Source organism: Cygnus atratus, chromosome 13 (assembly GCF_013377495.2).
Source record: "Cygnus atratus isolate AKBS03 ecotype Queensland, Australia chromosome 13, CAtr_DNAZoo_HiC_assembly, whole genome shotgun sequence".
Lineage (NCBI taxonomy): Eukaryota > Metazoa > Chordata > Aves > Anseriformes > Anatidae > Cygnus > Cygnus atratus.
The window spans coordinates 19692230-19719394 of NC_066374.1; the positions used below are offsets into that span (position 1 = coordinate 19692230).

General features: G+C 37.9%; 1 protein-coding gene across 2 annotated transcripts in view; it reads left to right on the top strand.

The window, feature by feature from the left end:
- Window positions 1-27165, top strand: part of LOC118245319 (fibronectin type-III domain-containing protein 3a-like) — a 45893-nt gene that overhangs the window by 10072 nt on the left and 8656 nt on the right. The window contains exons 3-17 of one of the 2 annotated variants that reach the window (XM_035541375.1): window positions 7912-8047; window positions 12051-12126; window positions 13352-13428; window positions 17370-17601; window positions 18901-19173; window positions 20487-20542; window positions 21692-21846; window positions 22110-22169; window positions 23555-23693; window positions 24734-24787; window positions 25468-25589; window positions 25673-25847; window positions 26081-26167; window positions 26390-26528; window positions 27057-27125. In XM_035541375.1, the coding sequence (XP_035397268.1) occupies window positions 7952-8047; window positions 12051-12126; window positions 13352-13428; window positions 17370-17601; window positions 18901-19173; window positions 20487-20542; window positions 21692-21846; window positions 22110-22169; window positions 23555-23693; window positions 24734-24787; window positions 25468-25589; window positions 25673-25847; window positions 26081-26167; window positions 26390-26528; window positions 27057-27125 (1810 nt within the window). In that variant the 5' untranslated portion in view covers window positions 7912-7951. Of the gene's footprint in view, window positions 1-7908; window positions 8048-12050; window positions 12127-13351; window positions 13429-17369; window positions 17602-18900; window positions 19174-20486; window positions 20543-21691; window positions 21847-22109; window positions 22170-23554; window positions 23694-24733; window positions 24788-25467; window positions 25590-25672; window positions 25848-26080; window positions 26168-26389; window positions 26529-27056; window positions 27126-27165 lie in introns of both variants that reach the window. The other variant, XM_035541374.1, reaches the window with a different exon arrangement.

A 27165-nucleotide genomic window follows, 5' to 3' on the forward strand; every position in this document is an offset into this window, starting at 1 on the left:
CAACCGGCCTCGTGTGTCTGATCCTCAGATGGCTTGGTGAGGGCTGGAGGACTAGCCGGGCTGGTACAAGGTTTATAGTCACTTCTATGTTTTACCATGGAAACCATTAGCACTGCTTGGGAATAAGCATTTAAGGAACAGTGAAAGTTTCTGGGAAACACAGGGAAATGTTTGGGTCTCTGTAGAGCTACCTCTACCTATCTGTGGCCTCTTCAGGTAGTCCCGGCCCTGCCTTTGAAAGCTCTCCAGCGACACAATTTTTACAGTTGTCACTTTGGATGTGGACCTAAGCAGAAACACTTCTTGGGTGATGGCAGTGAAATGCTGAGGTTAGGGGATTCGCATCTTTTTCCACATGTAAAGCAAGTAGTTCCCTACCAGGGCATCCGCAGCAGTTTAGGTGTTGTCACTTTTTCAGGCATCAACGTAAAAAAAGATTTGAAGAGTTTCCAGAAGAAAACATTTGATGCAGCGTGCTGAAACCACGTACTGTGGAGCTGGGTGGGTGATTTGTTGGCATTCTTATTGTTTTATGATATAAAAGCCTTACCTAGGTCAAAATTGCTCGTACCTAGGTCAAAATTACATCGTTTTTTTCACTGCCCTAAGTATTAAAAATGTCTGAGCGAGCACGTTTGTAGGGTAAGTCATGAAGAGTTTTCAGTATCAAAGTTGTGGTGCCCTCCTGGATGGAAGCCAGACTTCACGCAGGATGGTGCAGACAAATTCACTGGGGTGTCGTTATAAATTATTCCCAACATTTTAATCAAAACATATATTTAGTTTTGAACAGATGACTGTTATGGAGTGATGGTGGTCTCTTCAGAGCTAAAATTGTAACTGAGCTTCTGTTAAGCCTGATTCTGTTAGGTCTCTCACTCCCTTAATCTTGCTGAAAGTAAACCGATCCACCTAGAATGTCTCATGTGTGGTCCTGTGGCAGAGGAGAACTATTTTAGGATTGGGATGATATCTTAAACACCTTGTTAGTACTGTTTATTTGAAAAACTTGGGTGGGAGAAGGTAGCTTGTATCTTTTTTTTTTTCCTAAATGTTTCCTACCTCAAATTTGCATGGGGCATACATTTCAGATCTGGAGGGGTTAGTTTTAAAATTCATAAATCAGGTTTGATCTTTTTGACGAGGTTATTCCTTAGCCTGAGGTTGGGGACTTTGTTTGTTTGTGTATTTTGTTCTTTTTAACAGCCTTTAGAGATCATGGATGCAAACTTTGACAGGCTGGAGAGTATTTAAAACATCCGTAACTCTTAGTTTGCAAGAGTCTGGAGTGTGAGGCATGGAAGTATCTCAGCATTTGCTTTGTATCAGAGTGCATGAACTTCATATATGTGTGTCCGCAGATCTAGTTCTATACGATACTATTTTCCAAATGTAAAAGTAATTAACAAAATATGTTGCTTGTAAAGAGGATTTTTCCCCCACTTAGTGGAAATAAATATACACTACGTAACATATAAAAGTATAATAATATATATAAAACAATGATTATTAATTACATTAATACAGAAAATATAATTAAGGCTTTTGGTTTTGATACAATAGTGTTTTAAATAAATAGCAGTATAATAGTAGTTTACTTCCTGCAATGACACAAACTTTTGCTCAGACTAGAAGGTTGCATGAGGCAGCGAACCTAGAAATCAGGAAGTCTGAGCTAAATTTCTTGCTGACCGTCAGACTTCCTCTTTGGTCTCGGATACATTGTTCTTTCTACTTCAGGCTTACTGTATTTAAAAAAAAAAGCTCCATTTAATTAATAAGGTCCTTGAAATAGGAAACTTTCTCATATTAAATCCACCACTTACTCTGATAAAAATACAGTCTTTGTGATATCTTATGTGTGGGCTTATAAACTTTCTTACTATTTATGAAATCTGTTCAGTTTCTTCTCTGGAAAGCGGAATGAAGCTGACCCATTTCTTCCCACAGTGTTCTCTTCCTGCATTTAGTATACGTTAGTGTATGTATGAGGCCTTTCTGGAGAGAAATTTTTAAAATACTAGGATAATATTTTAACGTGAAATAACAGGATTTCTAAGACTTTATAAGTATATAACACTGCTACACATTTGCACAATAAATCTCATTCTATGAGTGTGATTAAAGCATATAATTCCAATAAAAATATTTTTCAATATGTGAAGTTTTTATTTTGTGCAGAGTTCTAAAAAACATTTAATAAATATACAACCTTTTCTTCATTTTTATGAACCCTGTACATAACTGCAAATTCATTGTTACTGCTTTAAAAAAAAAAAAGCCTGTAAAATTGTTGATGTGCTGTTGGTGTTTCCTGGTAACTGTTCCAAAATTTGTGATGAGATGGAAGTGGTGCCTTTGTAGAGAAAAATGTTTCCACTTGCTGTTCCAGTTTTGAAGTTTTCTGTTGCATCGTTCAGATGGAGGTGACGGCGTGAGTTGGAGGTGGCACCTCATTCCAAGCTGCACACTGGCAAATGGCTAAATGAGCATTTGTAAACCTAATATGCAGTAAGCATTATTTCTGTTAGGTTTAGTAAGCTTTTGTTAATTGCCACCTCTGTATACATAAGCTGTTGTTAATAGCTACCCCAATATACTGGAATTGCATATTTCTTTCACGTTCTGATTTGAAACTATTTGAAATTTAATTTTCAAAATGTCTCGTGAAAATCCCTGATGTTTCCCAGACTTAAGGAATGAATATCGCATATCCTAAAGACCAGTTAGCTACCTGTGCTTTGCTGTGTGGCAAGCACAATAGTTATTTTTATGTAAATAAGGGCCCTGCTTTATCACAGAGGCGGTGACTTCAGATGGGAGTAGGCAGGAATCAATGAACACAGTTCAGTGTGGATCCTCAGCAGCTGGACGGGCTCCAGGATGATTGCAGCACTGGTGGAGAAGAATTTGGGCTGGAGAAAAGGGAAGGCCAATGTTTCAGTCTTGCAGAGCCTCTGCGTTTTTACTATGTCAGGAAGTGAGGTCAGGCACAGCCGCTGTATACTGTAATTGTTTTCTGGAAGGCTAGTCATTAAGATTTTCTGTTTTTCTTAGAAGCCTTTGTAGTGCAAGGCTGTCAGTGGAAAATACTGCATTTTTTTTTAATATGGTTAACATGATTAACCATATTACATTAACACAGTGTTGAATTACTCAGTGCTTCTCAGAGTATACTTCTAAAATATGAGCTGGTTTTATTTGTTTTAAAAAGCCTTAATATTCTATTTTGTCATACCCAGATATAGCAAAAGTCTGTTAGTATTAAGTAATTTGAAATCCATCTTTCAAGACTTTCATATGAACTAATATTCCTGGAAGTCTGGTAAATGATATTTGTAGGTATTAGAACAAAGTAACATTCATCTTAGGATCACAGAATGGCAGGAGTTGGAAGGGACCTCAAAGCCCACCCAGTGCCACCCCCTGCCATGGGCAAAACACTTCCCAAGAGCCCAGAGGGCCACCACTTGTCACCAGCTTCCACCTTGACATAGAGCAATCGTCCGCAACTCTGGCTGAGGCCATCCAGCCAAATCCAATTAATACAGAAACAAATGTGAGTCTTCAGTGTAACAAATTGATTACATTTATTCAACTATATGTCAATGATTACTACAGAGTATTGAAGCAAATTCAATTGCTAATGCACACTTTTCCATCTTTTCACTTATTTGTATTCCAAACTGAGATATTAGAATGAATTCAGGCAAGTTGCTGAATGTACACCCTGCTGTATGTTAAATTTTAATATATATTCTATTAGCTTTGTAAGATTAAAATATTTCAGAATTTTAGATGTTTTTTTTCTTGAGCTACCTTTCTTGAAGGGGTGTTTCTGAGATGGTTGGTCCTGATGCTGCTTTTTAATGACCACCGTGCTATATGGGCTTTAATCCATCCTCCAGGCCAAACAAGGGTGGGGAATGACCTTTAGCTGATGCATACTAGAAACCCCTGTAAAGAAATGAATCAGGCAAGAAGTACCCTTACAAAACATAACCTTTCTAAAAATTAATCTATTTAACTCCATGCTGACTCAAAAAAGATGCAAGGCATGATGACAGAGTTCCAGAAGATGCATCTCTAAATTCCGTTCTTGATTCTTATATAATGATTCACTATTAGTATATTCTTTGAAATGTGGAAAATGACAAAATTTGTCTAGTTCCTGATACTTCCAGAAAGGATTTTTGTTTTTTTAATCCATAACTTTAGATTCTGCATATTAGTTTATTTTTAGTATAAACACTGAATTTTTAGTGCAGATGCTTTTGTTTATTTGGTTTTTTCCTCACTGCCCACTTGGATAGCTCGTAGTGATGATAAACTTAAAATGTCTCACTGCCAAGAACAGACCCTGGAAAATAGCTGTCTGAGCATTTCTTACCAAGATAGAAGTGACCAGCCCTCAGAGGTGGCCAGAGATGGTTTTTGGTTCAGTTCTACCTGCAGGCAATTCTTCCTCCTTTGGGCCACACTCGGCTCACTAGCTGGATTTGTCTGTCCAAGCTGACTTGTCTTGGGTTCTGGGTAAAACCAAGAGCCCAGAGAATGCCTGGGGACAGTGGCAGAGTTGGAGGGGAACTGTGAGTATTGATTTGGTAGCACATTGGCCATGGGAGTTGTGGCTGGAGATCAGTTTGTGATTCTCAGATCTGCCCTTGTGCCCATGCAGTGCTTGTCCTCCACCTGCATCACTTGTCCTCCACCCTTCACAGCAGCCATGCAGCGTTACTTACCCTCCTGCTACTTTTGTGTTAAGTGTTGTGGGGCTGAGCTAGTCACAGAATAACCCAAGTTGGAAGGGACCTGCAAGGACCGTTGGCTCCACACAGCACCACCCAAAAATCAGACTCTATGTTTGAGAGCACTGTCCAAACGCTTCTTGAACTCCAGCAGCTCGATGCCGTGACTGCTGCCCTGGGGAGCCTGTCCCAGTGCCCGACCACCTCTGGGTGCAGAACCTTTTCCTAACACCCAGCCTGACCCTCCCCTGTCCCAGCTCCATGCCGTTCCCTCAGGTCCCGTCGCTGTCCCCAGAGAGCAGAGCTCAGCGCCTGCCCCTCCGCTCCCCTCGCGAGGGAGCTGCAGGCCGCCATGAGGCCTCCCCTCGGCCTGCTCTGCTCTGGGCTGAACAAACCCAGGGACCTCAGCCACTCCTCACACACCTTCCCCTCCAGACCCTTCACCATCTTCATAGCCCTCCTCTGGACACTCCCTTCTTTTACTGTGGAGGACAGCAGGGCTGGATGCCTTGCTGCTAAGTTAGCAGCAGAGGAGGTGTGGGTAACGGCTTTTCAAGATGCATTTCTACTTCTTTGGTTTGTTTTTCAGGAAATTGTGCTGACTATGTAATAACTTCTCAGGGATTCTCTTTTACCCAAATGCCACCTGCTTCCTTGGATGAAATGGAGACTTTTGGGAGGTTAACCTGTTGATATCATGTTTGGGTGTGCTTTAATTCCATCGAAAAGTTTTAGCTGTTAAACATGCTGGGGTTGAGTCCCGTTCCCTTTAAACAGCAGAAGCAGTGCCTTTGAGAGCAGCTGTGTGTTTTGTTGCTCCTTTATCAGTATTCTCAAGGAATGAAGCTGTGCTCTTAAAAAAGAAAACAAAACAAGAAAAAAACGAGGGACTTTGCAAATAAAAATGATAATAAAAAGCTGTATGCAGTGGGATGTGCCTCTTTGCTGTTCATGTGCTGTCACTTGCAGCCATCTGAGCCCAGCTGTACAGTAAGGTGTTGGCTTTCTGAGTCAGCTGAAACTGCCCAAGGGTTATTGAAACGGTTTCATTTACGCTAGTACTTCCATTTTCTCTTAACGTATGGAGATTGCTACTTGCCATGAAATAGTATTCACTGTTTTTGGAGATTGTCAGTAACCATATGAAAACATTTGTTTCGAGTATTTCAAGAGGAAGTTCTTGGTGTGAAACATCCGAAGTTACAGCATGAAGCAAGTAGGAGGTGTGTGTGTGTAGGTGAAAATGTGCCTGCTACCTGTGGAGTCGGGATGCTGAAAGGCACGTGGGTGTTGTAGGAGCTGCGCTGCACGGCTCGCCAGGGCGGACGGAGCCTCAGAGAATTGCCCTGAGCCAAGTGGGAGACATGGGCAGAAACGGAACGGTTATTTAAAGCTGCAGGTGGCATTAGGGCTTGTTTCAGAACACGTTTTTCGACAGCTGGTTGTTTTGGTTAGCTGAACATCTGAATGCAGATTTAGTTGCTTTTTGATGAAGGGTTTTCCCCTTTATATTAAGTGCTGATTTCTGTCGTCTTTGAGGTTTTTAAATGAAAGAAATTGATACTGTGCACACACACACACATGTATTTTATATATTTAACGTACATAAAATAAAACAACGTATTTTCAACCAGCTTGTGTATACTGAATTCCTATTATGGAAGCAATTTCTCTTGAGACTTAACTATAAACCTCTAAAAATAGAAGAGCTGTAGAAGAAGAAACTACGGCCGTAATTTTAGCATACTGACTGGCAGCGTTACTGTACAGATATTTTTAAGTGAAATAGTTGCATATAATCAGATGAGCCTGTTTCCTTGGCAGTGGTAATTCAAAATCTGGCAAATAAGGCAGAAGATTATTCTATTCAGGAAGTAAATAACATGCTAAGGTAGTTAGGTATATTTAGGACAAACCTGATACAAATTTAAACTTTGGAAGTCACATCGAGCCCTTGCATCTGTCTCTTTGGTCTCTTAAAATTGTGTTACTGGAGCAGACCCGGAAAACAGTTGGTATGCAGAATTAAGCTAGGTTCCTTGGCAGCGGTGGGTATTTTATTATGCTGTCTTTTGTGGCTGTGCAATTGTATCAGTTATTTTGAGATGCTCTTGCAAACAAGGAAGAATGTGTTTTTGCTATTGCATGCTACCAGCCTCTTTACCTTGCAGTGCTAATACAGGAGAAATCTTGAAATGCAACCTTTATTACAGACCCTTTCTGGATAATATGAGTTAACACCAGCAGAAATTATGAAAGTCCAGCTGTATTTTTCCCACTGTTGCTAGTCTGCTGAAGATACAGACCACAAGTACAGAATTAATCAGTTTTGTTTTGTTTTGTTTTTTTCCAAATACTTTCATTTCCATACCGGCTATAGAGAACTGAACAAGGATGTAGCAGTAGTATATAGACTGACTTGGTTCATGCACAGGTGGGATGGTGTTTTTCTGTTTTGTTCTTATGTTTTGCTTTTTAATTCAATTGGAGTATCCTAAATGCATTTTGGTCTTCTGTCTGGGTTATAGGAGGTAATGGGAAGGAAGAAGGAAATGTTAGTATTTCCTGTAGTCTGTTATCTTGTGTTTTTTTATGGATGCTGAATTAACTATACACCAAAAATCAATTAACAGTTGCATTATATTTTGCCTTATTGCAATTATGGATTATTCACTAGAAGCCCAAAACTGTGCAGCACTTTTCCATTTGCATTTCTCCATCACTTAAAGACTTTTGTACAAAGTACTCTACTCTCTCTTGTGTTACCTTAAGCTTTGCTTTCACCGTGTCAGAATTCTGTATTAACGACATGTTGCAACATTGGAGAAATTGCAGGTTTTTTAATCACCACAGGGACTGAAATATATGTGTAGTATGTGAATTATTTGGCCTAAAAATTGAGTTATAACCAGTTTGGAAATTGTAACTCCAAGTTTTAAGAATAAGGTGCTCCATAAGTGTAAACTATGCTTTTGTTGCATCACCTGTGTGCTGATTTCATCACTTGTGGCAGTGTTGAATGAGCTATGCATGATACGTATTTAAAGACTGCCTTTTTAGAAGAAAGATATGTATTTCTTAAACGCAGTATTTGAAAAGTACAATTATTTGGGAAAGGGGGAAGGTTTAAATCTAACATTGGCACTGTCTTTTGTTTTAGCAGGTGGTTAACGTGAGCAATTGTCAATGAATGGTTTTCAGACATGATGGCCGACCAGCCGCCTCCATTGGAAGCTACGCCTATATTGAATGAAGTGCCGCTTCTACCTCATATGGTTAATGGGGACAGCATACAACAGGCAAGTAAATCTGTTGCATTTTCATACAGCTCGTGTCATACTGTGCCTGCGGTGGTAGTAGGGAGGTTGACATTCAAACACATTGTAGAAAACAGAACAGATAGAAAAACAACTCTCTGTACAACTTGTATGATACTTGAAAGAAGAAGAGGCAAAATAAAACAACTGTGGTACTAATTTAGAAAGTTGCCCCCTCCCTGGAAGTGTTCAAGGCCATGTTGGGATGGGGCCTTGAGCAACCTGATCTAGTGGGAGATGTCCCTGCCCACGCAGGGGGGTTGGAACTGGATGGTCTTTAAGGTCCCTTCCAACCTGAACCATTCTAGGATTCTGTGAAAAGCATGTAGTTCTCAGCACTGATGTTGGCAATAAAATAGAAGTGCTAACTATGCAGAGGAAGAAAATCATTCAACGCTGCTGTAGTGGAAGTATGAAAAGATTGTGAATTGAAAGGAATGTTTTATACTCATGGAAGTGCTTTAAAATTAAACTAAAAAATAAAAAGAATAGACGGAAATCTATTATCTGGATTTAATATTTAAGAAAACTAAGGCTGTGAAGGCTCTTTTTAAAGCTCATGTAAAGTTATAAGTATTAGAAAGTGGCTGCAGTGCTCTAAACTGAGAAGTCTGTTATGGGGGAATGTAGAGGAGAGGAAAGAAGACCTCTGGTTTCCTGATACTAAGAACCTTCATTAATAATTACAGTGCACTGGAGAAACCTGAGTATACTTAGTTGAAACTTTAGAATTTTATTGGACACAAGCCTTCAGAAGTACCTGCTATGATTAGAAATACAGACAAATTGAAAGTAAAATTATTTGACTGAAGTACAAGCTTGTTCAAGTTGTTAGTAAACTTGAAGTGAATTTACTGCTTGGAGATAAAAGTTAATTGCCTTGTACTACAAGTGCTGAGTTGTCTTCCACTTCTTTGGAGGTAGATTTTCAGTGTGTGTTCAGAAATATTACAGACATCCTGATGTTTTAACACTGGATCTTGATTTAAGAAGCATCTTTCCCCAGCTCCAGCAGCTACAAACATTGTAGGAGAGAAGAGGGGGTTTTGTTTGTTTGTTTAAATAGCCGTCTGTCTATTTGTTGGCAGGAATAACAAAAGAAAACATAAATTTGAAGGCTTTATTTAGCTGGAGTTAAACAGTCAACTTGTCGAAGCAGGGGATGAAATTGCCCATTCCTTTATTCTGATCAATATATAACTTTAAGTATCTGGCAGTAATGACTGTGTCTTGAAATAAGTACAGCTATAAAATATCTAAACTAGTTCTGAAGTTCTAGCATTAGCAACGTGAAATTTTAGACACTGACCAGCTGTGAGATTATTCAGTAGCTAATGTTTCATGTTGCACAAGCAAAATAGGCAAGTAGGTCTAATTGGAGACCAGCTCCAGAGCTGTTTTTGTGTAGTATGTCTTTGCATAGATCAATGTGTAGAATAATAGCGTGCTGTGAGTGACCCAAAAGGGGACCCTCGTTGAAGTCTTGAGAACCTAGTGGAGGCTGTTTGCAGTTGGGTGCAGTTTTAAAAAATAAAATAAAAATTTGGGGATGCACAGGAAAATGATATTTGAAGAGTAGACTTGAAAACTGATAGTCTCCAAGACTTGTAATTGAGTTATTTTGAAAGTAATAAGTAAGTCTGTCAATTGAACATAGGTGCATCTGTCTCAGGGGTGGGAATGTCATTTCATTTAGTGTGCCAACGTTTCTAGCACATCTGCATATAAACAGCTACATCACGTTGCCATCCTTCAGTCACATAACAAATACGCTTGCTGCTCATTTGCTGCACTTCCTTGTAGAGGGGAGAGACTGCTGAGCCACAAACTTGCTTTCAAGTAGAGTATTAATTTATTAATGCAGATTTTTAATTACTTTTTGCCAGAGCCACAGAGGGTAGGCTAATTATAAAGTATTACACAGTGTTTTTCTCTTCAGAAATAAAATTTGTGCCATTCCACAAGTCACTTCAGTCAGATGCAGCATCCAGTTCATCAGTTTCGTTTCACATAAAGTTACTTGGAAATTTTCTGGAAGGAATTCTTGTTCTGAAAAAAAAAAACTTCAGCAGTGGAAGGTGTGTGAAAAATAGCTAAAAGCAAAACCCTGACCAGTGCTTTGAAAGAGCTTTCAAACTGTGTTGATCCCATTAGTTCTGAAATGGGTATGTGGGACACCTGAGGGTGTTGACATTACTGGGACTGCTAGCACTACTCTGGCCTCCAGCTTCGCTTAGGCCGGCTATAGAAACACTCGAGCTTCCTGGAAATTTTCCTTGATGGAAGGTAGATGGAACTCCTTTTGCTTCATTAATTAGAGTGAGTCATTCCTCCAAGACACTGCCCTATGCATTCCTGAAATTCCAGTCTCTGAACTGCTCCGCAGTCCTGTGATTACACCACTTGTGATTCTTTTCACTGAGTTCAGTTAATAGCTTCCTGAACTTCAGTTCGTTGAACTTCTTCCGAAGCTCTGACCTGTGCAGAGGCTCTGAATTTCTGAAAGGATTCCTTTCCTGCCTCTGAATTTTCCTGTCCATGGAGATGAGACTGGCTGTGAGGTTTAATACGTGCCTGGGGAGTCCTGTCCCCTACTAGTGTGTCCCTCCCCAGCAGCTGTACTTTAATGCAGACCTTGTTTTTCCTTCTTCTTTGTGCTCTGGCAAATTCCCAGCCCTTTATTGCCAGTTTTGTTTAAAAAAAAAAAAAGAAGTAACATTGCATCTCTTTCTTTACTTCTAGAATTTTAGTAAAGTTACGTAGTTACTAGTACACTGAAATGACAGAGCTGCATTTCAGTGTTTCGGTTATGGCTTTTAAAAAAATATTACCTTCTTCTGTCCTCCTTGTGGAGCCATAATAAATATAACTGTCCAGAAGCAAGCTACCTACCCAGAGTAGAATTATTTCTCATACCACGAACTCACCGGAGTGGGGTTGGTGTTCTTTTGTATTCTAAAATACATTTACAAATGTATTTTATTTCAATTTTTAGATCGAATGTCTTTGTGCTGACCATCACCAGGGTGGAATTTTGACTGTGTAACTTTGCTGTTTTTACGCGGCCAACCCCCCTGTTGTACTAAAGAATTAGACCTGCAATACGGTGGAATCTCACTGTAAAGTTCTTACAGTGAAGTTATCAATGTGACGGTAAAACTGAAGCGTGGTTGCCAAAATTTTACAATAAGTCTTATGCACGTGCTGTGGTAGAATGAGGTGATAGTTTGTCTGGACCAGCACAAGTGAATTGATAATCTGGACTGCCAGAGGAATAATTCTGGCAGATGTCCACCCTGATTTATGCGACAGTGAATATGCTCTTGTTCAAATTGACTCGGTGACCCTCGCTGTTAGTTGCGTTTCGTTAGCTGCAGGATCACACAGACATGAGAAAATACATCTGATCTTTCAGGAGCTGTAGAGTGGAGGTGGTAGGCATGATCTGCTTTACCACCTCATCCACTCTTCTTTCACTCCCAAAGAACCTTATGCTTCCGTTAAATTAGCTGATAACATGAGGAAATACGTTGTCAAAATACATACCAATATGCCATCAATGAGAAAACGTGGCTGCTTTTTTCACAAAACATCTTTTTCTTTTTGTGTAGTCCTGATTTGTGCCAGTTTAGCTCTGGGACTGAAGTATTCTCGTAGGCAAAACTCAGAAAGCAAAGTGAATAACAGGTCATTTATTGATTCAGAAAAAAGAATATACAGCAGCGTGGAAAATAGAGAAAATAAATACTTGATTATTTCAGGTGTATCAGTGGAAGCACTGCTGGTAGTAATTTATATCAAAGTAGGAGGAAATTTCATTCTGCCTCAATTTGTCTTTTAATCTCTTAAGGCTGTCAGAACCTCTTTCATTCTAATCAAACATGTAGGTATAAATAAAATGGTTGCATTTTTCCTCTAATTAATCTTTAAAATTAAAAAAATAAATAAACAAAAACCCAACTGCTTTATATTTTGCTTTTTACAGGTTATTCTTGTGCAGGTAAACCCAGGTGAAACATTTACAATTACAACTGAAGATGGACACATTCAGTGTATTCAAGGTAAAGGAAACACTGAAGTACTCAATACAAATATTCTTACTCTTTGCAAATGTCTTAAAATTACTACTAGAATTTTTCTGTAATGTCAGATTTGTTTTTATGTGTTCCACAATGTAATAAATCAGATTTTTTCGGTTTGTACTTAAAGCACAAATAAGACAGCACTGAGAAATTGCCAGGTTTCCTTGCATCTCTGCAGACCTTGCTAATAACTCTGAAAAGGTTGCCATTTCAACAGCTCTTTTAATGACTGAATATCTATAGGATATAGATAAGATCCTGTAATGATCCTTCTTAGGCTCTGAACACGTGAATTTGTGAGATTTAATCCAGACTACTCTAAACAAATTTAATATGTGCCGTGTGATCTCACTTCAAGGTAAGGTAGCAGCATTAGCAGTTTGTTAATACTGAGGGAAGCATCGCTACTGCCTGTGCGTGGCCTCAAACTGCTTTTTAGCTGGTGGGTAAGTGACAGGACTGCAAATCTGAGGCTGGTTCAAAATATCTCCTGTAAGTCAAGTTGAATTTATCAGTACTTCCATTTTAGGGATACTCTTCACCATTTCAAATGATATTATGTAGAATGTGTCTATTCTGCTTTGATCAAATCCCAGAGAGGAATAAAATCTTTCAGCTTGAAGTGAAAAATGACATATCTTTATGTTAAAAAAAAAAAAAAAGTTGACTAGCTGTCAACTTTACTGTAGTAATAATGTTACAATATGAAAACCAAAATTTATCTTTGCTCATCATTGCCCAGTTACAGAAATACTGTTGGCTGTACAAGCGTGGTAATTGGAATATGTCTAATCTGTGCTTTTTGTAAAAATGAATGCACAGCCACACTTACACACTCAAATTTTGGATGCTTCCAGAAAGTTATTAAATCCTACTTATTTTCACATTCGAAATAGGCATTAAGTTATCCTTGATGAGACACATTGTATTATTTTTCTTGATGAAAAGTTGGTGCAGGTTTTTTTGGTTTTCTTTTTTTTTTTCCTTAATGCTCAGTCTTGTTAGTTAAGTCTCTCTCCTGATTGATTTTTTACTGGATTGTTGAAGCCTTGCTTCTGAACCTGCCTGTCTGAAAGAAGTTCCATAACTGTGGAGCTGGGTCTGGTTGCTGGCTTTTGAGACACCATCCACCACTTTCGAAAGCAGGTGTCTTGAGCCTGTAAAAGCCTTGTTTGTTTAAAAGTGGCTCCTTATTACTTCTCAGGTCCAGCACATGTTCCTATGATGTCACCAAATGGTTCTATGCCGCCTATTTTTGTGCCTCCCGGTTACGTATCTCAGGTAAATGTTAATTTATTCTCATATTTAAGTATGTTTGTGGGTGTGGCTTCTTAACAATAAAGCTATTGATTATTTTATCTATAACAGCTGGTAAAAGCAGCTCTCATTTTTTCCATTGAACTTATCAAATATTTAACTTTGTTGTACGCGCTCTCACCTTGATCTAGTTTTCTTTATTTTATTATTATTTCACCATTACTAGGCCATAAAGGTTACTTCCAGTAAGGCAGTAGGTGGCTCTGAATTGGCTGGCTGTTGAGTTCCATTAGCAGGATGCACATCCTGAGTTGCCTTCAGCCCTGTTTTCAGGGTGACAGTAAGCGCTTAGGGCGTGTGAGCAATGACTGTGGATTGCAGGCTGCAAAGTACCAGGGGACTGGTGAGTACAGATCGTGCTTGGCTGTGCTAGAAGCAGCCTGGTGAGAACATAGCTGGTGGCAGCAGTTGAACTTGCCTTGTTCATGCTATGGATATGAGATGTAGGTTTCTTAGACTGAGGTTATACGGATCTCATACCAGTACCATTCTCTCTTTCATCCCTCAGGTCTTTTTGTTCGTTTTTTTTTTCCAGACTGCATAAGTTATTTCTTTTTAATATCTTCTGATAATTCACATTTTTCTATTCAAATATAACTCTTATTTATTGAAGTTTCCCCTTCCTCTACCAGTGCTGATCTCCCTAACAATCAGTAAAATCTCTGCCATTGCAGCAGAAGTGTGAACAGGAGTGTTAATGCTAGTGACATGTGCCTGTGGAAACAGCAGGACTCTGGGCTTCTCTCCTAGCTTTACTTTTCCATTCTCACTGATTTTCCACTCTCCTGCGTTGTTAAGTCGAGGCAGTTCAGAGCAGTGTGTGGTATTTGAACTATTATCAAGCATATTTGAAGTTCAGTTTGATTGATTTTTCAATTATTGAATTTTTAGAGGAGAGTAAATTAAAACTTCTTTTTCTCAACAGGGTAGAACAGGTTTCTTGATTTCTAGTAATGTTCAAAATTTGCAGATTCTGAGCAGGCTTGAGAGATTGGTTAACCCCATGTTCTTGTGTTCCCCAGGCCATTGTCTTTCTGCAGACGGCTGCCACTGCAGTTTGTGCTTCTGCTATTATAAATAGGCATTTTCATGCAGATCCTGAAGAAAGATCCCCCCAGATAATTTATGCTTCAATACGAAATTGGGTCTTCAGTGTAAACAGTCTGCAGAGCACTGGCGAATGCTGAAGTGTACAAACTGAAAAATACATTTGTTCTGTGTTAGCTGTCATGTGAAACTAAGGTCTTTTTTTGTTTTTTGTTTTTTGTTTCTTTTTTGTTGTTTTAATTCCCTTGGTCATTATGACAGTGATAGACAAGTTTGAAACCCAGTTTAAATCAGTTATTTGTAACATTCTTGTCAGCAAATGAGACTTCAGCTTTCTGTTCCAGAAACTGTTAGAAGAAACCCAGAAGTAGTTATTTTGGTTTCTTCCAAAGTGGAATGAAGAGATTCAGTAGTGGGTAACGGAGATGTAGCAGGTTCAGACTGTAAAATCATGTACAAGCCTTAGTACAGTAATGTGTCCCTTCTGCCAGAAAGTGGGCCTAATGAGCTTGCTTGTTTACTATATACACAGAGCAGAGTTAATATAACTGTCAAAATTTGCTATGAGCTTTGGCTTACATATATTAAAGCGTGTGTTATAGTATTATGCGCAGTAATATGCTTGAAATGGTGTATTTAGTTCTGTTGATAAACCAAAAAGCCCCCCACGTTGCTCCAAGAGCAAATTGTATTCAGTGTAGCAGAAACTTGGTCTTCAGTGACTTCTTACAATGGTTTTTTTTCTCCTTTTTCAAGTCTGTTAAGAATTGCTAGCAATACAGCTGGCTCTGAGGTCATATTACAGCTGAACTTTGTCATAGCAGTTTGTGAGTGGACGCATTCTGTTTCCTTTACGAAGAATACTTTCTGGTTAGTTTGCTCTATCTTCTGCTGAGGAGCTTTTTAAAATGTACTTTTGGCATAAGCAATATTTCAACATCCGTAATGCCTTCTTTGCCAACTAGGAAATGCTGGAGTGATTTCTTATAGCCAAACTAAACATACTTTAAGAGAGGATCTTGAAGGAACTAAAAGGATAAAACGTATGGTCTACTTTCATAAAAGTGCTTTAATTAAATGCCTGAAAATGTAAGTTTTGTATTTTTTTTAGTAACAGATAGCTGTGTAAATAACTTGAGATCTTCTAGGAGCAGATTTTATTTTGTGTGATTTACCTTACAGATTTCATAAGAAAAAAATTAGTTTTGCATCTCAGTTTTGCTTGCCAGCCTGCATCTGGAATGCCCCTCCTACTTGCATCCGCAGGCAGCAATTTGGGCTATGTGGTCCCTCGCTGTATTAATACCAAAACATCGTTAGGCCTTTCCTAATAGCATCTGTGATTTTTATTTTTAAGTGCAACTTGGAGGAGAAGGCAGATGTAGAGGGAAGGAAGCATAAAGCTGCAGACTAATTTTAAAACCAATTAAGAAAAATGCCTTGATTAATTTTGGAGTGTCAATTTGCCTTTAATATTGAATATTTTTCTATTATTGACTTTTTTTTCCAAATTACATTGTTCATACCTGATTAATTATTTTTTGTGCGAGGGAGAATAGACTAGGAAGTGCTTGACTTGTTGCCTGCCTGTAATAGGAGTTAATCCAATCTAGCTTGCTTCTGAGTCAGACTTCCTCGTTAGTTACAGTGTGAATGTTGTGCCAGCGCACTTCTGTATGGTGACAGAAGCAAACTGAAATACAGCCAGGTAATTTCTCTGATGGACAGAGGCCTTTGACCACATCAGAAGTGTAGCTGCTAAAAACCTAATCCCTCAGATAGCAAAAATGGATAATAACCACAGAATCTGAATGTATTCACCTCTGGGTGACAACAAAGCAGCATAGATGGAAACAGCTATGAATGCTAGCTGTAGAAAGGACCCTGTAAACTTCACCCTCTGGCTGTCTTTTCCAGATGTCTTTTTGATGAGGCTAAACTGGGCAGCATAGTTTTACTCTCATCATTGTTTGATATTTCTCTCTGTGAATCCTGCTCTGGTGTTAGTGCTTGACTTTGTCTTCTAAAACCTGAGTTCTGTCTGAAGTCCTTCCTCAGTTTAAGATTTCGAGGAGAGTTATTGTATAAAATTTAATGTATTTCAAGTTTACTGTAAGAAAAGGAATCCATTGAGATAGCTATTAATATATATAACTCTGGCTGAGTTAGACTCTGAAAGGAGCCTGTGTGTTGCCTGTTGAGGACGTGCTCAGAAGTGTGTGTTTGTGTGTGTGCAGACGTGCACAGAGCAGTTTTTCCACACGTTAGAGCATTAGCAGCTTTTTATCCTAGAGTTCAGACACGCAGACAGGTTCCTTGTCTGAATTCTCTTAGCCTATGGCAAACATGAAATATTTTGACATTTGAGTTGGGTTTGATTGTAGTGCAAGACAGCAGAGCTGACTTGTAATACTTTGTACTTGCCACAGGCTAGGAACATGTATGCAGACATGTACCACAAATCGGGTGACGTGCAGCAACTTGTACGTGTGATAGTGCTGTCAGTCTGGATCTGGTGCAAAGCAGGTCTTCTGGCTGTAACTGCAAGGAGAATAGGCATTGCACCCTGATCAATTCACTTTACTTGTTTAAAAGAACGTATATATTATTCAAATTACAGATTGCTTAGCACTTTGATGTGTGAGGCTCAGCTTCTTAAAACTGACTGCCTTAAACTTCAGTTTCTTCCGGTGATATATGCTGGGTATATAAAAAAAACACTGGGGTTCATTTCTGTTTGTATATCCTCGACTGCCAGATGGCAGGTGCAAACTTAGGCACGGAGATTCTTGATTAAATGTGCAAGATTTACAAGGTTGTTTCTGTACTGAGTTTTCATTTCTTATGTTGCTTGACAGGTGGTGGAAGAAAATGGAGTTCGGAAAGTGGTGGTGTTGCCACACTCGGCTGAATTCCATCCTTCCATGCATCCTCCTCCTCCTCCTCCCCACGTGCCGCATTACATGCACCACCACCATGCTCTGCTTCCCCACCCACCTCACCCGGTGTACCCTCCGGTTCCTGGCACAGGAGAGCTGCCGCCACAGTTCATTCACCAGCATCCACCACCGCATGTTTTTCAAGAACAAGGTGAGAGTGCAGGTGATGTTTAAATACATGAGAAGTGTTTTCACTTTTTTTTCTGGATTGAGGCACCAAGTTCTGTTGGTAGCTCCTTCACACATTTCCTGTGATGTTGGTGCTAGTTATCAGCCTCCCTGAACCTTACGCCTGTCCATGAGGTGCCTTAAGGTACTCCTGTTTATAAAGGAACTTGGAGCCTGGTCTGAAGGCACTCTGCATGTGCAAAGTATCATTGTATAAAGTTTAAACTTTCTGCTGTTCTGTTTAAGGATTTAGTGCAAAAGGATAGCTTAGAAACGTTACGATAGTCTATATATTTTTAAATGGCTCCCTTTGTTACTGTAAATGCCCCAAGGATTGTTTCTACCTTCCTCTAAAATTGCGCTCTCCAAAACCACCGTGCTTTTCACAGCCTTGGCATGCAGTTTTTTGAAAATTCATCTAATTTTGATCTGTGAATGTATTTTTTTTTTTACTCGACAGAGTCCAAATTTGACTGGAAATAAAATAAAAAGCAATAACATACATAGACCAAATATCATAGTCATCCATGTTGGAGAATGAAATGCAAGTTCACAATGGATCTAAAAATTGAATGAAACAATATTTCACTGGAGGATTGGGATCACTGCTGACTTGAAACAGGCTATAAGCCTAATTATATAAACAAGCATATAAACAGAAAGAAATTAGACTGGGAAAGATCATTCTCTCTCTATTGAGCTTAAATCATTAATTAAGCTATTTCAGCTAATGTCTAGGGTAAAATAGTAGCACCTAAGCTACATTTTAAAATGTTTGGGTCCTAAACTTGCTTATGCTTTTTTGAAAGTATGAATATGTGGCTGTGTCAGGGGAAGAAAGGCAACTCTGAGGGCTAATCTAGAGCAACTAACAAAAGATAGTTGTCTGAAGAATTGAATTGGAAACAACAACAAGAAAAAAAAATCTAAACTCAATTTGTGATCAAAAATATTAATAAAGAATAAATTCAATAATTTGTATCTGGGTTAAATAGAAGAAAGGGAAATCTTCCTGCAGATATTTTTGTGTTTTTTATTGTAGCATTTAATGAACATGACATTTCAAGACAAGAACTTCCAGCTGCTATTCTTCTCCTCCTACCTGATCTTCATACTCATATGCTAATTTGAGTGCAGTCTAGAAACTTGCATCAGTCCAGTCAAGTTGCATGTTTTTTCAGGTTCCAGTTGTACTGTAGTTATTCTTCTGATTTGTAGAGCCTTTCTCAGTTGTCAAATGAATTGTACAGAACAATGAAATAAGTTCTCCTTTGCTTTGTAGAACCTCGTTCTCACGGAAGGACAAACTTTATTCAGCGAGATGAAAGGAGTCTCAAAATGCAAGAACACCTGAAGAAAAGACTAAAAGACAGACAAGCTAGTGGTCACACTAACAATAAACTTAACAGTCCTCCATCTTCACCACATAAAGTTAATAATTCTTCCAATGCAGCAATTCAGAATGGAAATGGAAAGGGACAGCCAGGGACAGGAGGACCACTAAAGCAGAAGCAGATAGGAAAAACAAAGGGCAGTCCAGATGCAGAGATGGGAGGTAAGTTGTAATGAAAGGGCTTAAAAATAAGTTTACTGCAAAATGGTTTCTGTAAAAATTGAATTTGTATGTTTCTTTCTCTGCTTCGGATTAGAGAAAGCCTGATATACTTTTTGTTATGTTAGGATTATTTTTTCCTCAAGACATTACAGTAATGTCAAGTTTTATCATTTGAGATTTATCAAATAAGGTCTTTTAATTCTAAACTTCTTAGGGCTCTGCCTTTTCTGACCTGGAACTCTGATCAATATTCCAAGTGAAATGAACTGTTGGTACTTACATACCTTACAGTGACCTTTGGTGTTACTCTTTGTCATAATGTTTTGGATAACTAAGAGTTACTTAAAACTTGGAGAAATATGAAGGTTTGAGCAACTGTCTTCCCAGGTTGCTTTTTAAGCAGTTGTAATTTCAGTTCATTATTCTTGCTGAAATAAATGTTTGAGCTTTTTAATAGCTTATGGCTATTTACTTGCATATACCAAAATGCCTTGTGTAAATGTCTTTCATTTTGGTTTGAAACTTTTTCCCCAATGTGCAAATGGTTTCTTATCATGATTCCGTAAATAATTTGTGCATCTCTTAGTGGTGTGTGTGTGTGTCTTAAAGTAAATGGTCTTTTTAGGCTGTAAGGTACAGTCCTCATCTCTGTCACTATTGTATTTAACTCTTCAGTTGTAGAGATAAAACAAATATCTGACTTTGTGTCAGGGGAAGTAAACAGAGGTGAAAGCTTTTATCCAACTTGTTTCAGAAACTAAAGATGTTCTTGATTAAAGATTTGTCTCAATACAAACTTACTTTGAAAAAAATCCTGAATTGTTCAACATGGACAATTTGAAGATAGTATTCAGTTTACAGGTGTAAACCTTTTGATACCTGTAGGTATTTTTAATAAGCGGTTTTGATCAGGCTTCTTCCAAGTTATACCCAGAGCAAGTGGTTTGCAATGGAAATTCAGGGAACAGCACATACAATAGTGAGATAAGATCTTATTGTCATTTTTAAACACCTTTCGTTTTTAGAGGAATGTGTTTGCGTTATCAAAGAAAATCCACTAATGCTCGGATTAGGAAAATATACCCTTTGTGCAGGATGTACTAAAAGGGTTTTTGTAACACTGTTAGTTTTGGATAGTTCATGTTTCTAACCATCCTGCAGCCAAAACAAACAGAGGAAACTAACTCTTTGCACAATAAGTACTATTGTTAAGCTCTTAATGAAGCGAACTCCATCTTGTGGTGGCATTTTTGTAACAGACTGTTTTTTACTCTTGAGGTTTTCTCTAATCTGTTTTGTATTTGAAATTTCAGAATCTGACACAGAATCCAAGAAATACGATACTCACTTAAGCATTGGCAAGCCAGTAGTAAGTATTATCCTTTAACACCATTATTTTTGTGGATATACTTTCTATTAAACGACATGTATCTTTCTCATTGATCACTTTTTCTTTAATGGTTTATTTTCTTAATAGAAACAATGTCTAGTTGTGAGAGTTTGTATCTGGGAAAGGTCATCATATAGAAACCTACTTTTTCTCAGCTTTCTGAAACAGTCCGTCTTGCTCATTTTCCCAGTCTGTAAGCCAAGGCAATATCTACTGCTGATGTTGTCTTGTGTATATATAAGGACTGTAGTACCTGGCAGGCAAAGGGCCCACTGAAGTAATGGAAGCCTATTCGCTCTTTGAACCATTCTTCATTCAGCATAGATGATTTCAGATACTGGGAATACAGTTTATGAAAACAGCTCATCTTTTTATGTTATGTTTAGAAATCGGAGCAAATATTTGAGTGTTTACAGACTATTTAGGTCATTGGAATCTGGTGACAGACATTTAAATGTCTAAAGGCTAAAACAGCACCAATTTTTGATCTCAAGCATGTTTAATGAAACTCTTCTTTGAGTTATCTATATGTTGAGCATGGATTTTTTTTAATTATTATTTTTTTTTTATTTTTCTCTAGCCTTTCAGGCATTCTTATGGTCATATTTTTTCACTGCTGCCTCTGACATCTGTACTTAATGCCATCAGAAGGCTATGTTCATTTTTTCAGAGAAACTTGCTTAGACCAAATCTTGTTATCATCCAGATTAGTGGTTACGTGTTAAGGTCGACTGATGGAATTGTAATAGGGTTAAGAAAGTTATGTCATCTGACTGTGCCTAAAGGTACATCTGGTGCCAGTGTTGAAGACTCCAGATCTGAAAATTTGCTCCAAATGAATGATGTGAACAGTGCAGGTGAAATGCAAATTTTCTCTTTGTACATTGAGACAACATAACGTGTCTATAAATAAGGTTATATAGTGTCTGAAGGGAAATCCGTTAGTGTGATAATTGAAGTGAAAACAGAATAATGTAAACTCAAATAATTACTCAGTATTTCCATTACAAAGGTAAAGAATTCCTCCAGTGAGGAACTTCATGGGCAAGCTAGCAACACCATGTTATTGACTAATTGACCTTTTATTACAGAAAGCAAACTTACTTGCATTATTTATGCTTTTAATAGGTTTCTGATATACAAGCAAGATCAGCCGTTCTGTCCTGGAATCTCCCAGTTAGTTCACAGAATGGAGAGAGCCATAGTCATAGTCCAGCAGCATTTACATTTGAAGTAGCAATATCCAACAGTGGTAAAAATGGAAAATTTAAATCTGTCTATGTGTAAGTTTAGTTTCTTCATTTAAGCACAATACCGATGTTTAAAAACATTAACCAATCAGCAATCTCTTTATCAGGAGCTGTTTGTTGACTTGCAGACCTACGTACTTCACATGAAATAAATTTTAAGTAATGTCAGTATGAGTTACGTGGACAATGGAAAACTTGAAAATTAAATGTGCGCTAGATGGTTTTGCTTTTCAATAAGCTTTTATCCTTTAATGTATAAGAAAGAGCTGTAACTTTTTTTTTCTCCCTTTCCATAGTGGAGAAGAATTAACAATTACACTTCCTGATCTCAGACCAGCAACGGATTACCATGTCAGGTATGTTGCTGGAAATGGAATGCTTAATGTTGTTTTTCAGATGTTAATTACAAAATCATTCTAGCTTCATGAAAAGGGTGTGGTCACAGACTATTTGAGGAATATTGTGCATAAAATAACAGCTGCGGACATTACTGTTGCTATCTAATTCCTTCTTTACTTCTAACTCCATGAAAGTGTCTCCTCACTTTCTTCAGCTTTCTTTCCTACTGTCTTCTCTCTTTTCTTGTTTCTCCAAAATACAAACATCAAGTTATCCTCTGCGGCATCTTTTCTAGAATGACAAGTTTGCACTCAGTGAAAGAGAATGATGTGAGCTGAAGGCAGTAGCAAATAACATAAACTTTAACGTGGGCTTGGAAGTTTGACGTGTCAGCTTGATTTGTAAAGTTGCTTCTCTGAACCGCAAGCTTCTGTAGCCGTGCAAGAAGAGTTGAAACTAGTTGAAATGGGGAGATAGTAGATGCTGCGTTACAAGGGAACAAGATGTTCCCTTGGAAATGGAGCAGAGCTCCATTTGCACAGCGTAGGGTACTGGAAGATGGACAGTGTTTCTCACCTTTCTGAAAAATTAGGCAATCCATTGCTCTTGAAAAACAAACATGAGTGAGTAAAACTGTCCCAGAGATCCTGTCCCATTTGAACAATTACACTGAAATGTTGTGGTAAGTGTAGTCCACATTCGATCTCAAGGTTTTTCAGTGAAAAGGTTCATTTCAAGTCAGGTATTCTGTTACCATTTGGTAACACTTGCTGTAGTTTTCATCATGCCTCCCATGTGTATTTCATCACTAAAATATCTCCACTGTGACAGAGTAAAATGCAGTCTGCCCTCTCACTGTGATGATGAGAAAAGAACGCTTGTGTGAATGATCTTGGTCATGTTTCTAGGAGGCCAGAGGCCTACAGACGTCTAAATAGACTTGTTTTTTTGTCAAGAGACGTGCAGATTGGCACATTGTTTCTGTCAAAATACGAACAATAGAAAGGATTCTTCACTAGTTACTAGTTCAAAATAACTGTAAATTAAGGATAAATTAAGGCTCCGTGTGGTAAGTGTCCACATGCGAGCTCCATGACACTGTTCTGTCAGTATATACCTGTGTCCCTGTATGGTCAGTAGCATTTCTGATGGGAGCATCAGTTCCTGGAACCTGGAGTAAGATCATAAACTCAGACTTGGCTTTTTCATTCTTGACTGACAAGGCATGATATTATTGTCTTTTGGAATCAGTGTCTTTGGGTACTTTTTTCCAATAGCATGGGCATTCTGGTTTTGTTGCTGTAACCACAATATGCAATTAAGTAAATTTCTCAAGCCGACAAGTTTTTCCTCAAATTTTCAGTTGCTAATGCAGTAACGTAATTAATTGTTCTTTGTTCAGAGTTTCAGCAACCAGCAGTTCGATAAAAGAATCCGTTTCAGAATTAGTGAGCTTCACTACAGAAAGTTGTGAGCCAGATTGTCCAGCTGCCCCAAAGCTAATTAACAGAACCAAAAACAGCCTGAGTTTGCAGTGGAAGGTAAGTAGACTAATGTATTCATATATGGCATGTTTACATTAGCTCTGTCAATAATTGTGGATTTTAGGTGTTGGCTTTTCAGTTGCTTGGTTAAGACTGAAGGCTGAAATCATGATCACTTCTTCCTATTTCCTTTACTGCTTCCTTATTTTTTTGCATATCACTTTAGTATGATAGAATTTGTAGCAGGTCTCTCTAAGTATGAACGGTTGTTCAATACAAAAGTTTTATTCTTAGATGGCAACATAAGAAAGGATAGAGAATTGACATTTTTGCATGGAGTTCCTGGATAGATATGACAACAGAATTCGGGAATTATAATGTTAGTTACTCAAACCAACTCATAGTGAATATCTTTGTCTAGTTTGTACCTTAACTTTTGAATCTAATTTTTTGAATATATACATTATAATCTGTGAAGATTTGGTAACTATATTTTATTGTCATTTCATGTTTTTCTTATGACTATGCTTATACCTGGAAAGAATGGTTTATAACTGAATAACATCAGTTAAATTATTTGTACCTATACTCAGGAAGGATAGAAAGTTCCCATTTGTGTGTCATAGAAAACAAAAATGTGCTTGTCTGAATGCTTACGTTGCTCAAACAGGCAGTTGGCAAACACACAGCATGAGGATGTAACGAAAAACTTTAAGACTATCTTCATTGTTCAGAAAATGCTTATAAGTTCATATTATAAACTATCAAAATTAACATAGTTAGTGTAGCAGTTTGGACGGCCGCCAGGAACAAGGAATTGAAATAGCTGCTAGTGCTTACCCTGTCTAGCTCACTTTACTGAATATGTGTGTCTGTGCCCACAACAGAGTTCCAGGTTATCAGAAGTATCTTTGTGGAAAAAGAGGGCTATATGCCTATTGCAGATTCCTTTCAGCTGTACACTAAACAGTTATGTTTTAAAAGGCAGTTGGAATATATATGTTCAATTATTAAAATGCTTTGTTTTAGCATGCAATATATATGTGTAAAGTTCCATCATTTGATTTTAACTTTTTCCATTGTTTCTTTATTTTCAGTCCTCAAATGACAATGGTTCCAAAATAACTAATTTTCTTTTAGAATGGGATGAGGTAAGCCCTTTTCTAGTGGAAAAAAAAAGTCATAATGACATCTCTAGGCCAATTATACCTAAAAATACTTTCTGTTTAGGTACATCCACTATTTTGGTGCAACTGTCGAGACAGTTTTAAAGTGACTAGCCAATTAAAAAGCTTAAATCAAATTACCAGTATTGCAGCAATTCAAGTAGATAATCCTTTCAGATCCTCTGAGAGGGTAGTGCGAAGCTTCCTCATTTGGTTCTTGTCATTCAGAGTATTAATTCCTATGCTTTGTTTAAATGGCTGAGTGTTTGGCTTGTATCTTCAGTAGCTGTCATAAATACCACTCAAATTTTGAACTTATTACAGAAATGTATTCCAAAGTGATTAAAAAATTCAAAAGTGTGTTTTGTTTTCAATTGCAGTTTTATTTATGACCATTTTGGCACAACTCCAGCACTAAAAAATCATCACATCTCAATCAACACGTTGTTTTATTATCTGGAATACTCAGGATTGCTATCAGGCATACTCAGTATGACCCTGGTGACATTAGTTTTTTACATTTTAAAGGCTTCCAATTTTTTTTAATCGTTATTAAATTTGTGAAACAAAATTTAGGAAAAGTTAGAGGTGAAGAAACTGACCTTAGCAGAGAGCATACAGTCTCAGTGCAAAAAGTTGCTCAGGTTGTTCTCACTTTTTTAAAGGGGAAGAATGGACCCTTCAAAGAATGCTACTACGGGCATCTGAAGCAGTATAAACTTACCAAACTCTCTCCTTCTACAAAATACTCACTTAGACTAGCTGCTAAAAACGATATTGGAATGAGGTAATGAACGCAATTTATAATATCATTCATTTTCTCTGCAGCTACATCTGCCGTCATTAACTTTCTAAAAAATATTTTTCCAGTGGGTTTAGCGAGACAGTGACATACTACACAGCAGGAATTGTCCCACCACCCCCAGCACCCCCAGTGCTCGTTGAAGCAGGAGTGACCTGGCTGTCATTGAAGTGGAGCCCACCTAGTGGGGTGTCTTCAGATGACTCTCTCACTTACAGTTTAGACATGGAGGAAGAAGGTTCCGTAAGTGCTGGTTTTTAGTACGTCAGTAAAAGCTTGATATGCAGTAGTGCATAAATAAAAATTTAACCCTATATGTTACTTCTAAATAAAATGATGCAAAATAGTGCAACAGTTGGCAAGTACTGCATGTATTTATGAAACAAAGATGAAGTTCCAGCTAAAAAAAAAGTCTAATTTTTTTTTCTCATGGAAAATTAGTGTCTGCATTTGTTCATTTTTTTCCTCCTTTACAGGGTTATGGTTTCCAACCACAGTACAATGGAGATGAACTGTCATGCACTTTAAGAAATCTTAGGAGAAGTACATCCTATAAGTTTAGGGTTTGTACTATATTTTATTTCTAATTTAATTATGACTGCATGCGTTTCAGGGGGTTTAGCATTTCTGTGTAGCTAAGATACTTTTTGTGGAGCCCGGAGAAATTAACCTGCAATTCTCGTGTGTTTGGTTTTGTTTGCGTGGAAGAATTTTGTAAATCAGCTAGCTGTGTATTACCTGTTATAAAATCAATTGCTTATATGTTCTCTTCATTCCTGAAACAGCTCTTTGCCTACAACAGTGAAGGAAAAAGTAGTCCTAGTGAGGTAGTAGAACACAGCACCAATCCTGACAAACCTGGACCACCGAGTAAACCAACTGTAAAGGGAAAGATCCATTCGCACAGTGTGAAAGTTGCATGGGGTAGGTTACCTTTTGTTAGTGCTGTATTTGAGTGCTTCGCATACATTTGTGTACGTGCAGTCACTCAATAACACAGATCAAAAAACAGAGGCAAGCTCATAGGCTAATTATTTGTCTCTGTAGAGAATGTTATTGAAGGAGAAATATATAGCATTAAAAAAATGCACCTTGCTCTGGTTTTGGGGCTGTAATCAGCAGCATTCATTTTAGACACACTTTAATAGCATGTTCACCAATTTACTGTGATGCTTAAATAATTTTAACATACTCTTAAAAGTTTACCTCTGAAATTCGCAGTATTTTCTTGGTTACATTTCTTCCTCACATAATCATGATTAATAATAGAAAAGTTATTGTTCTGGAAAATGTATTGTGAGAGTGTGTGTTCACGTTTTCTGTTTGAATTGAGTTTTCTACGTGAATGAATTCTGTAACAGATGAAAATGTTCTCTGAAAACAGATGATAGCAAATTAATGCATTGTCTTTAAATCTTCAGTAATTTATTTTAAGATGCTGTTTTCTTTCAGAACCACCCAAAGATAATGGAGGATCAGACATTTCTAAATACTTTTTGGAAATCTCAGAAGCATTAATTGGTAAGCCATTATCATTAAGTACTAATTCAACTTGGGTTAC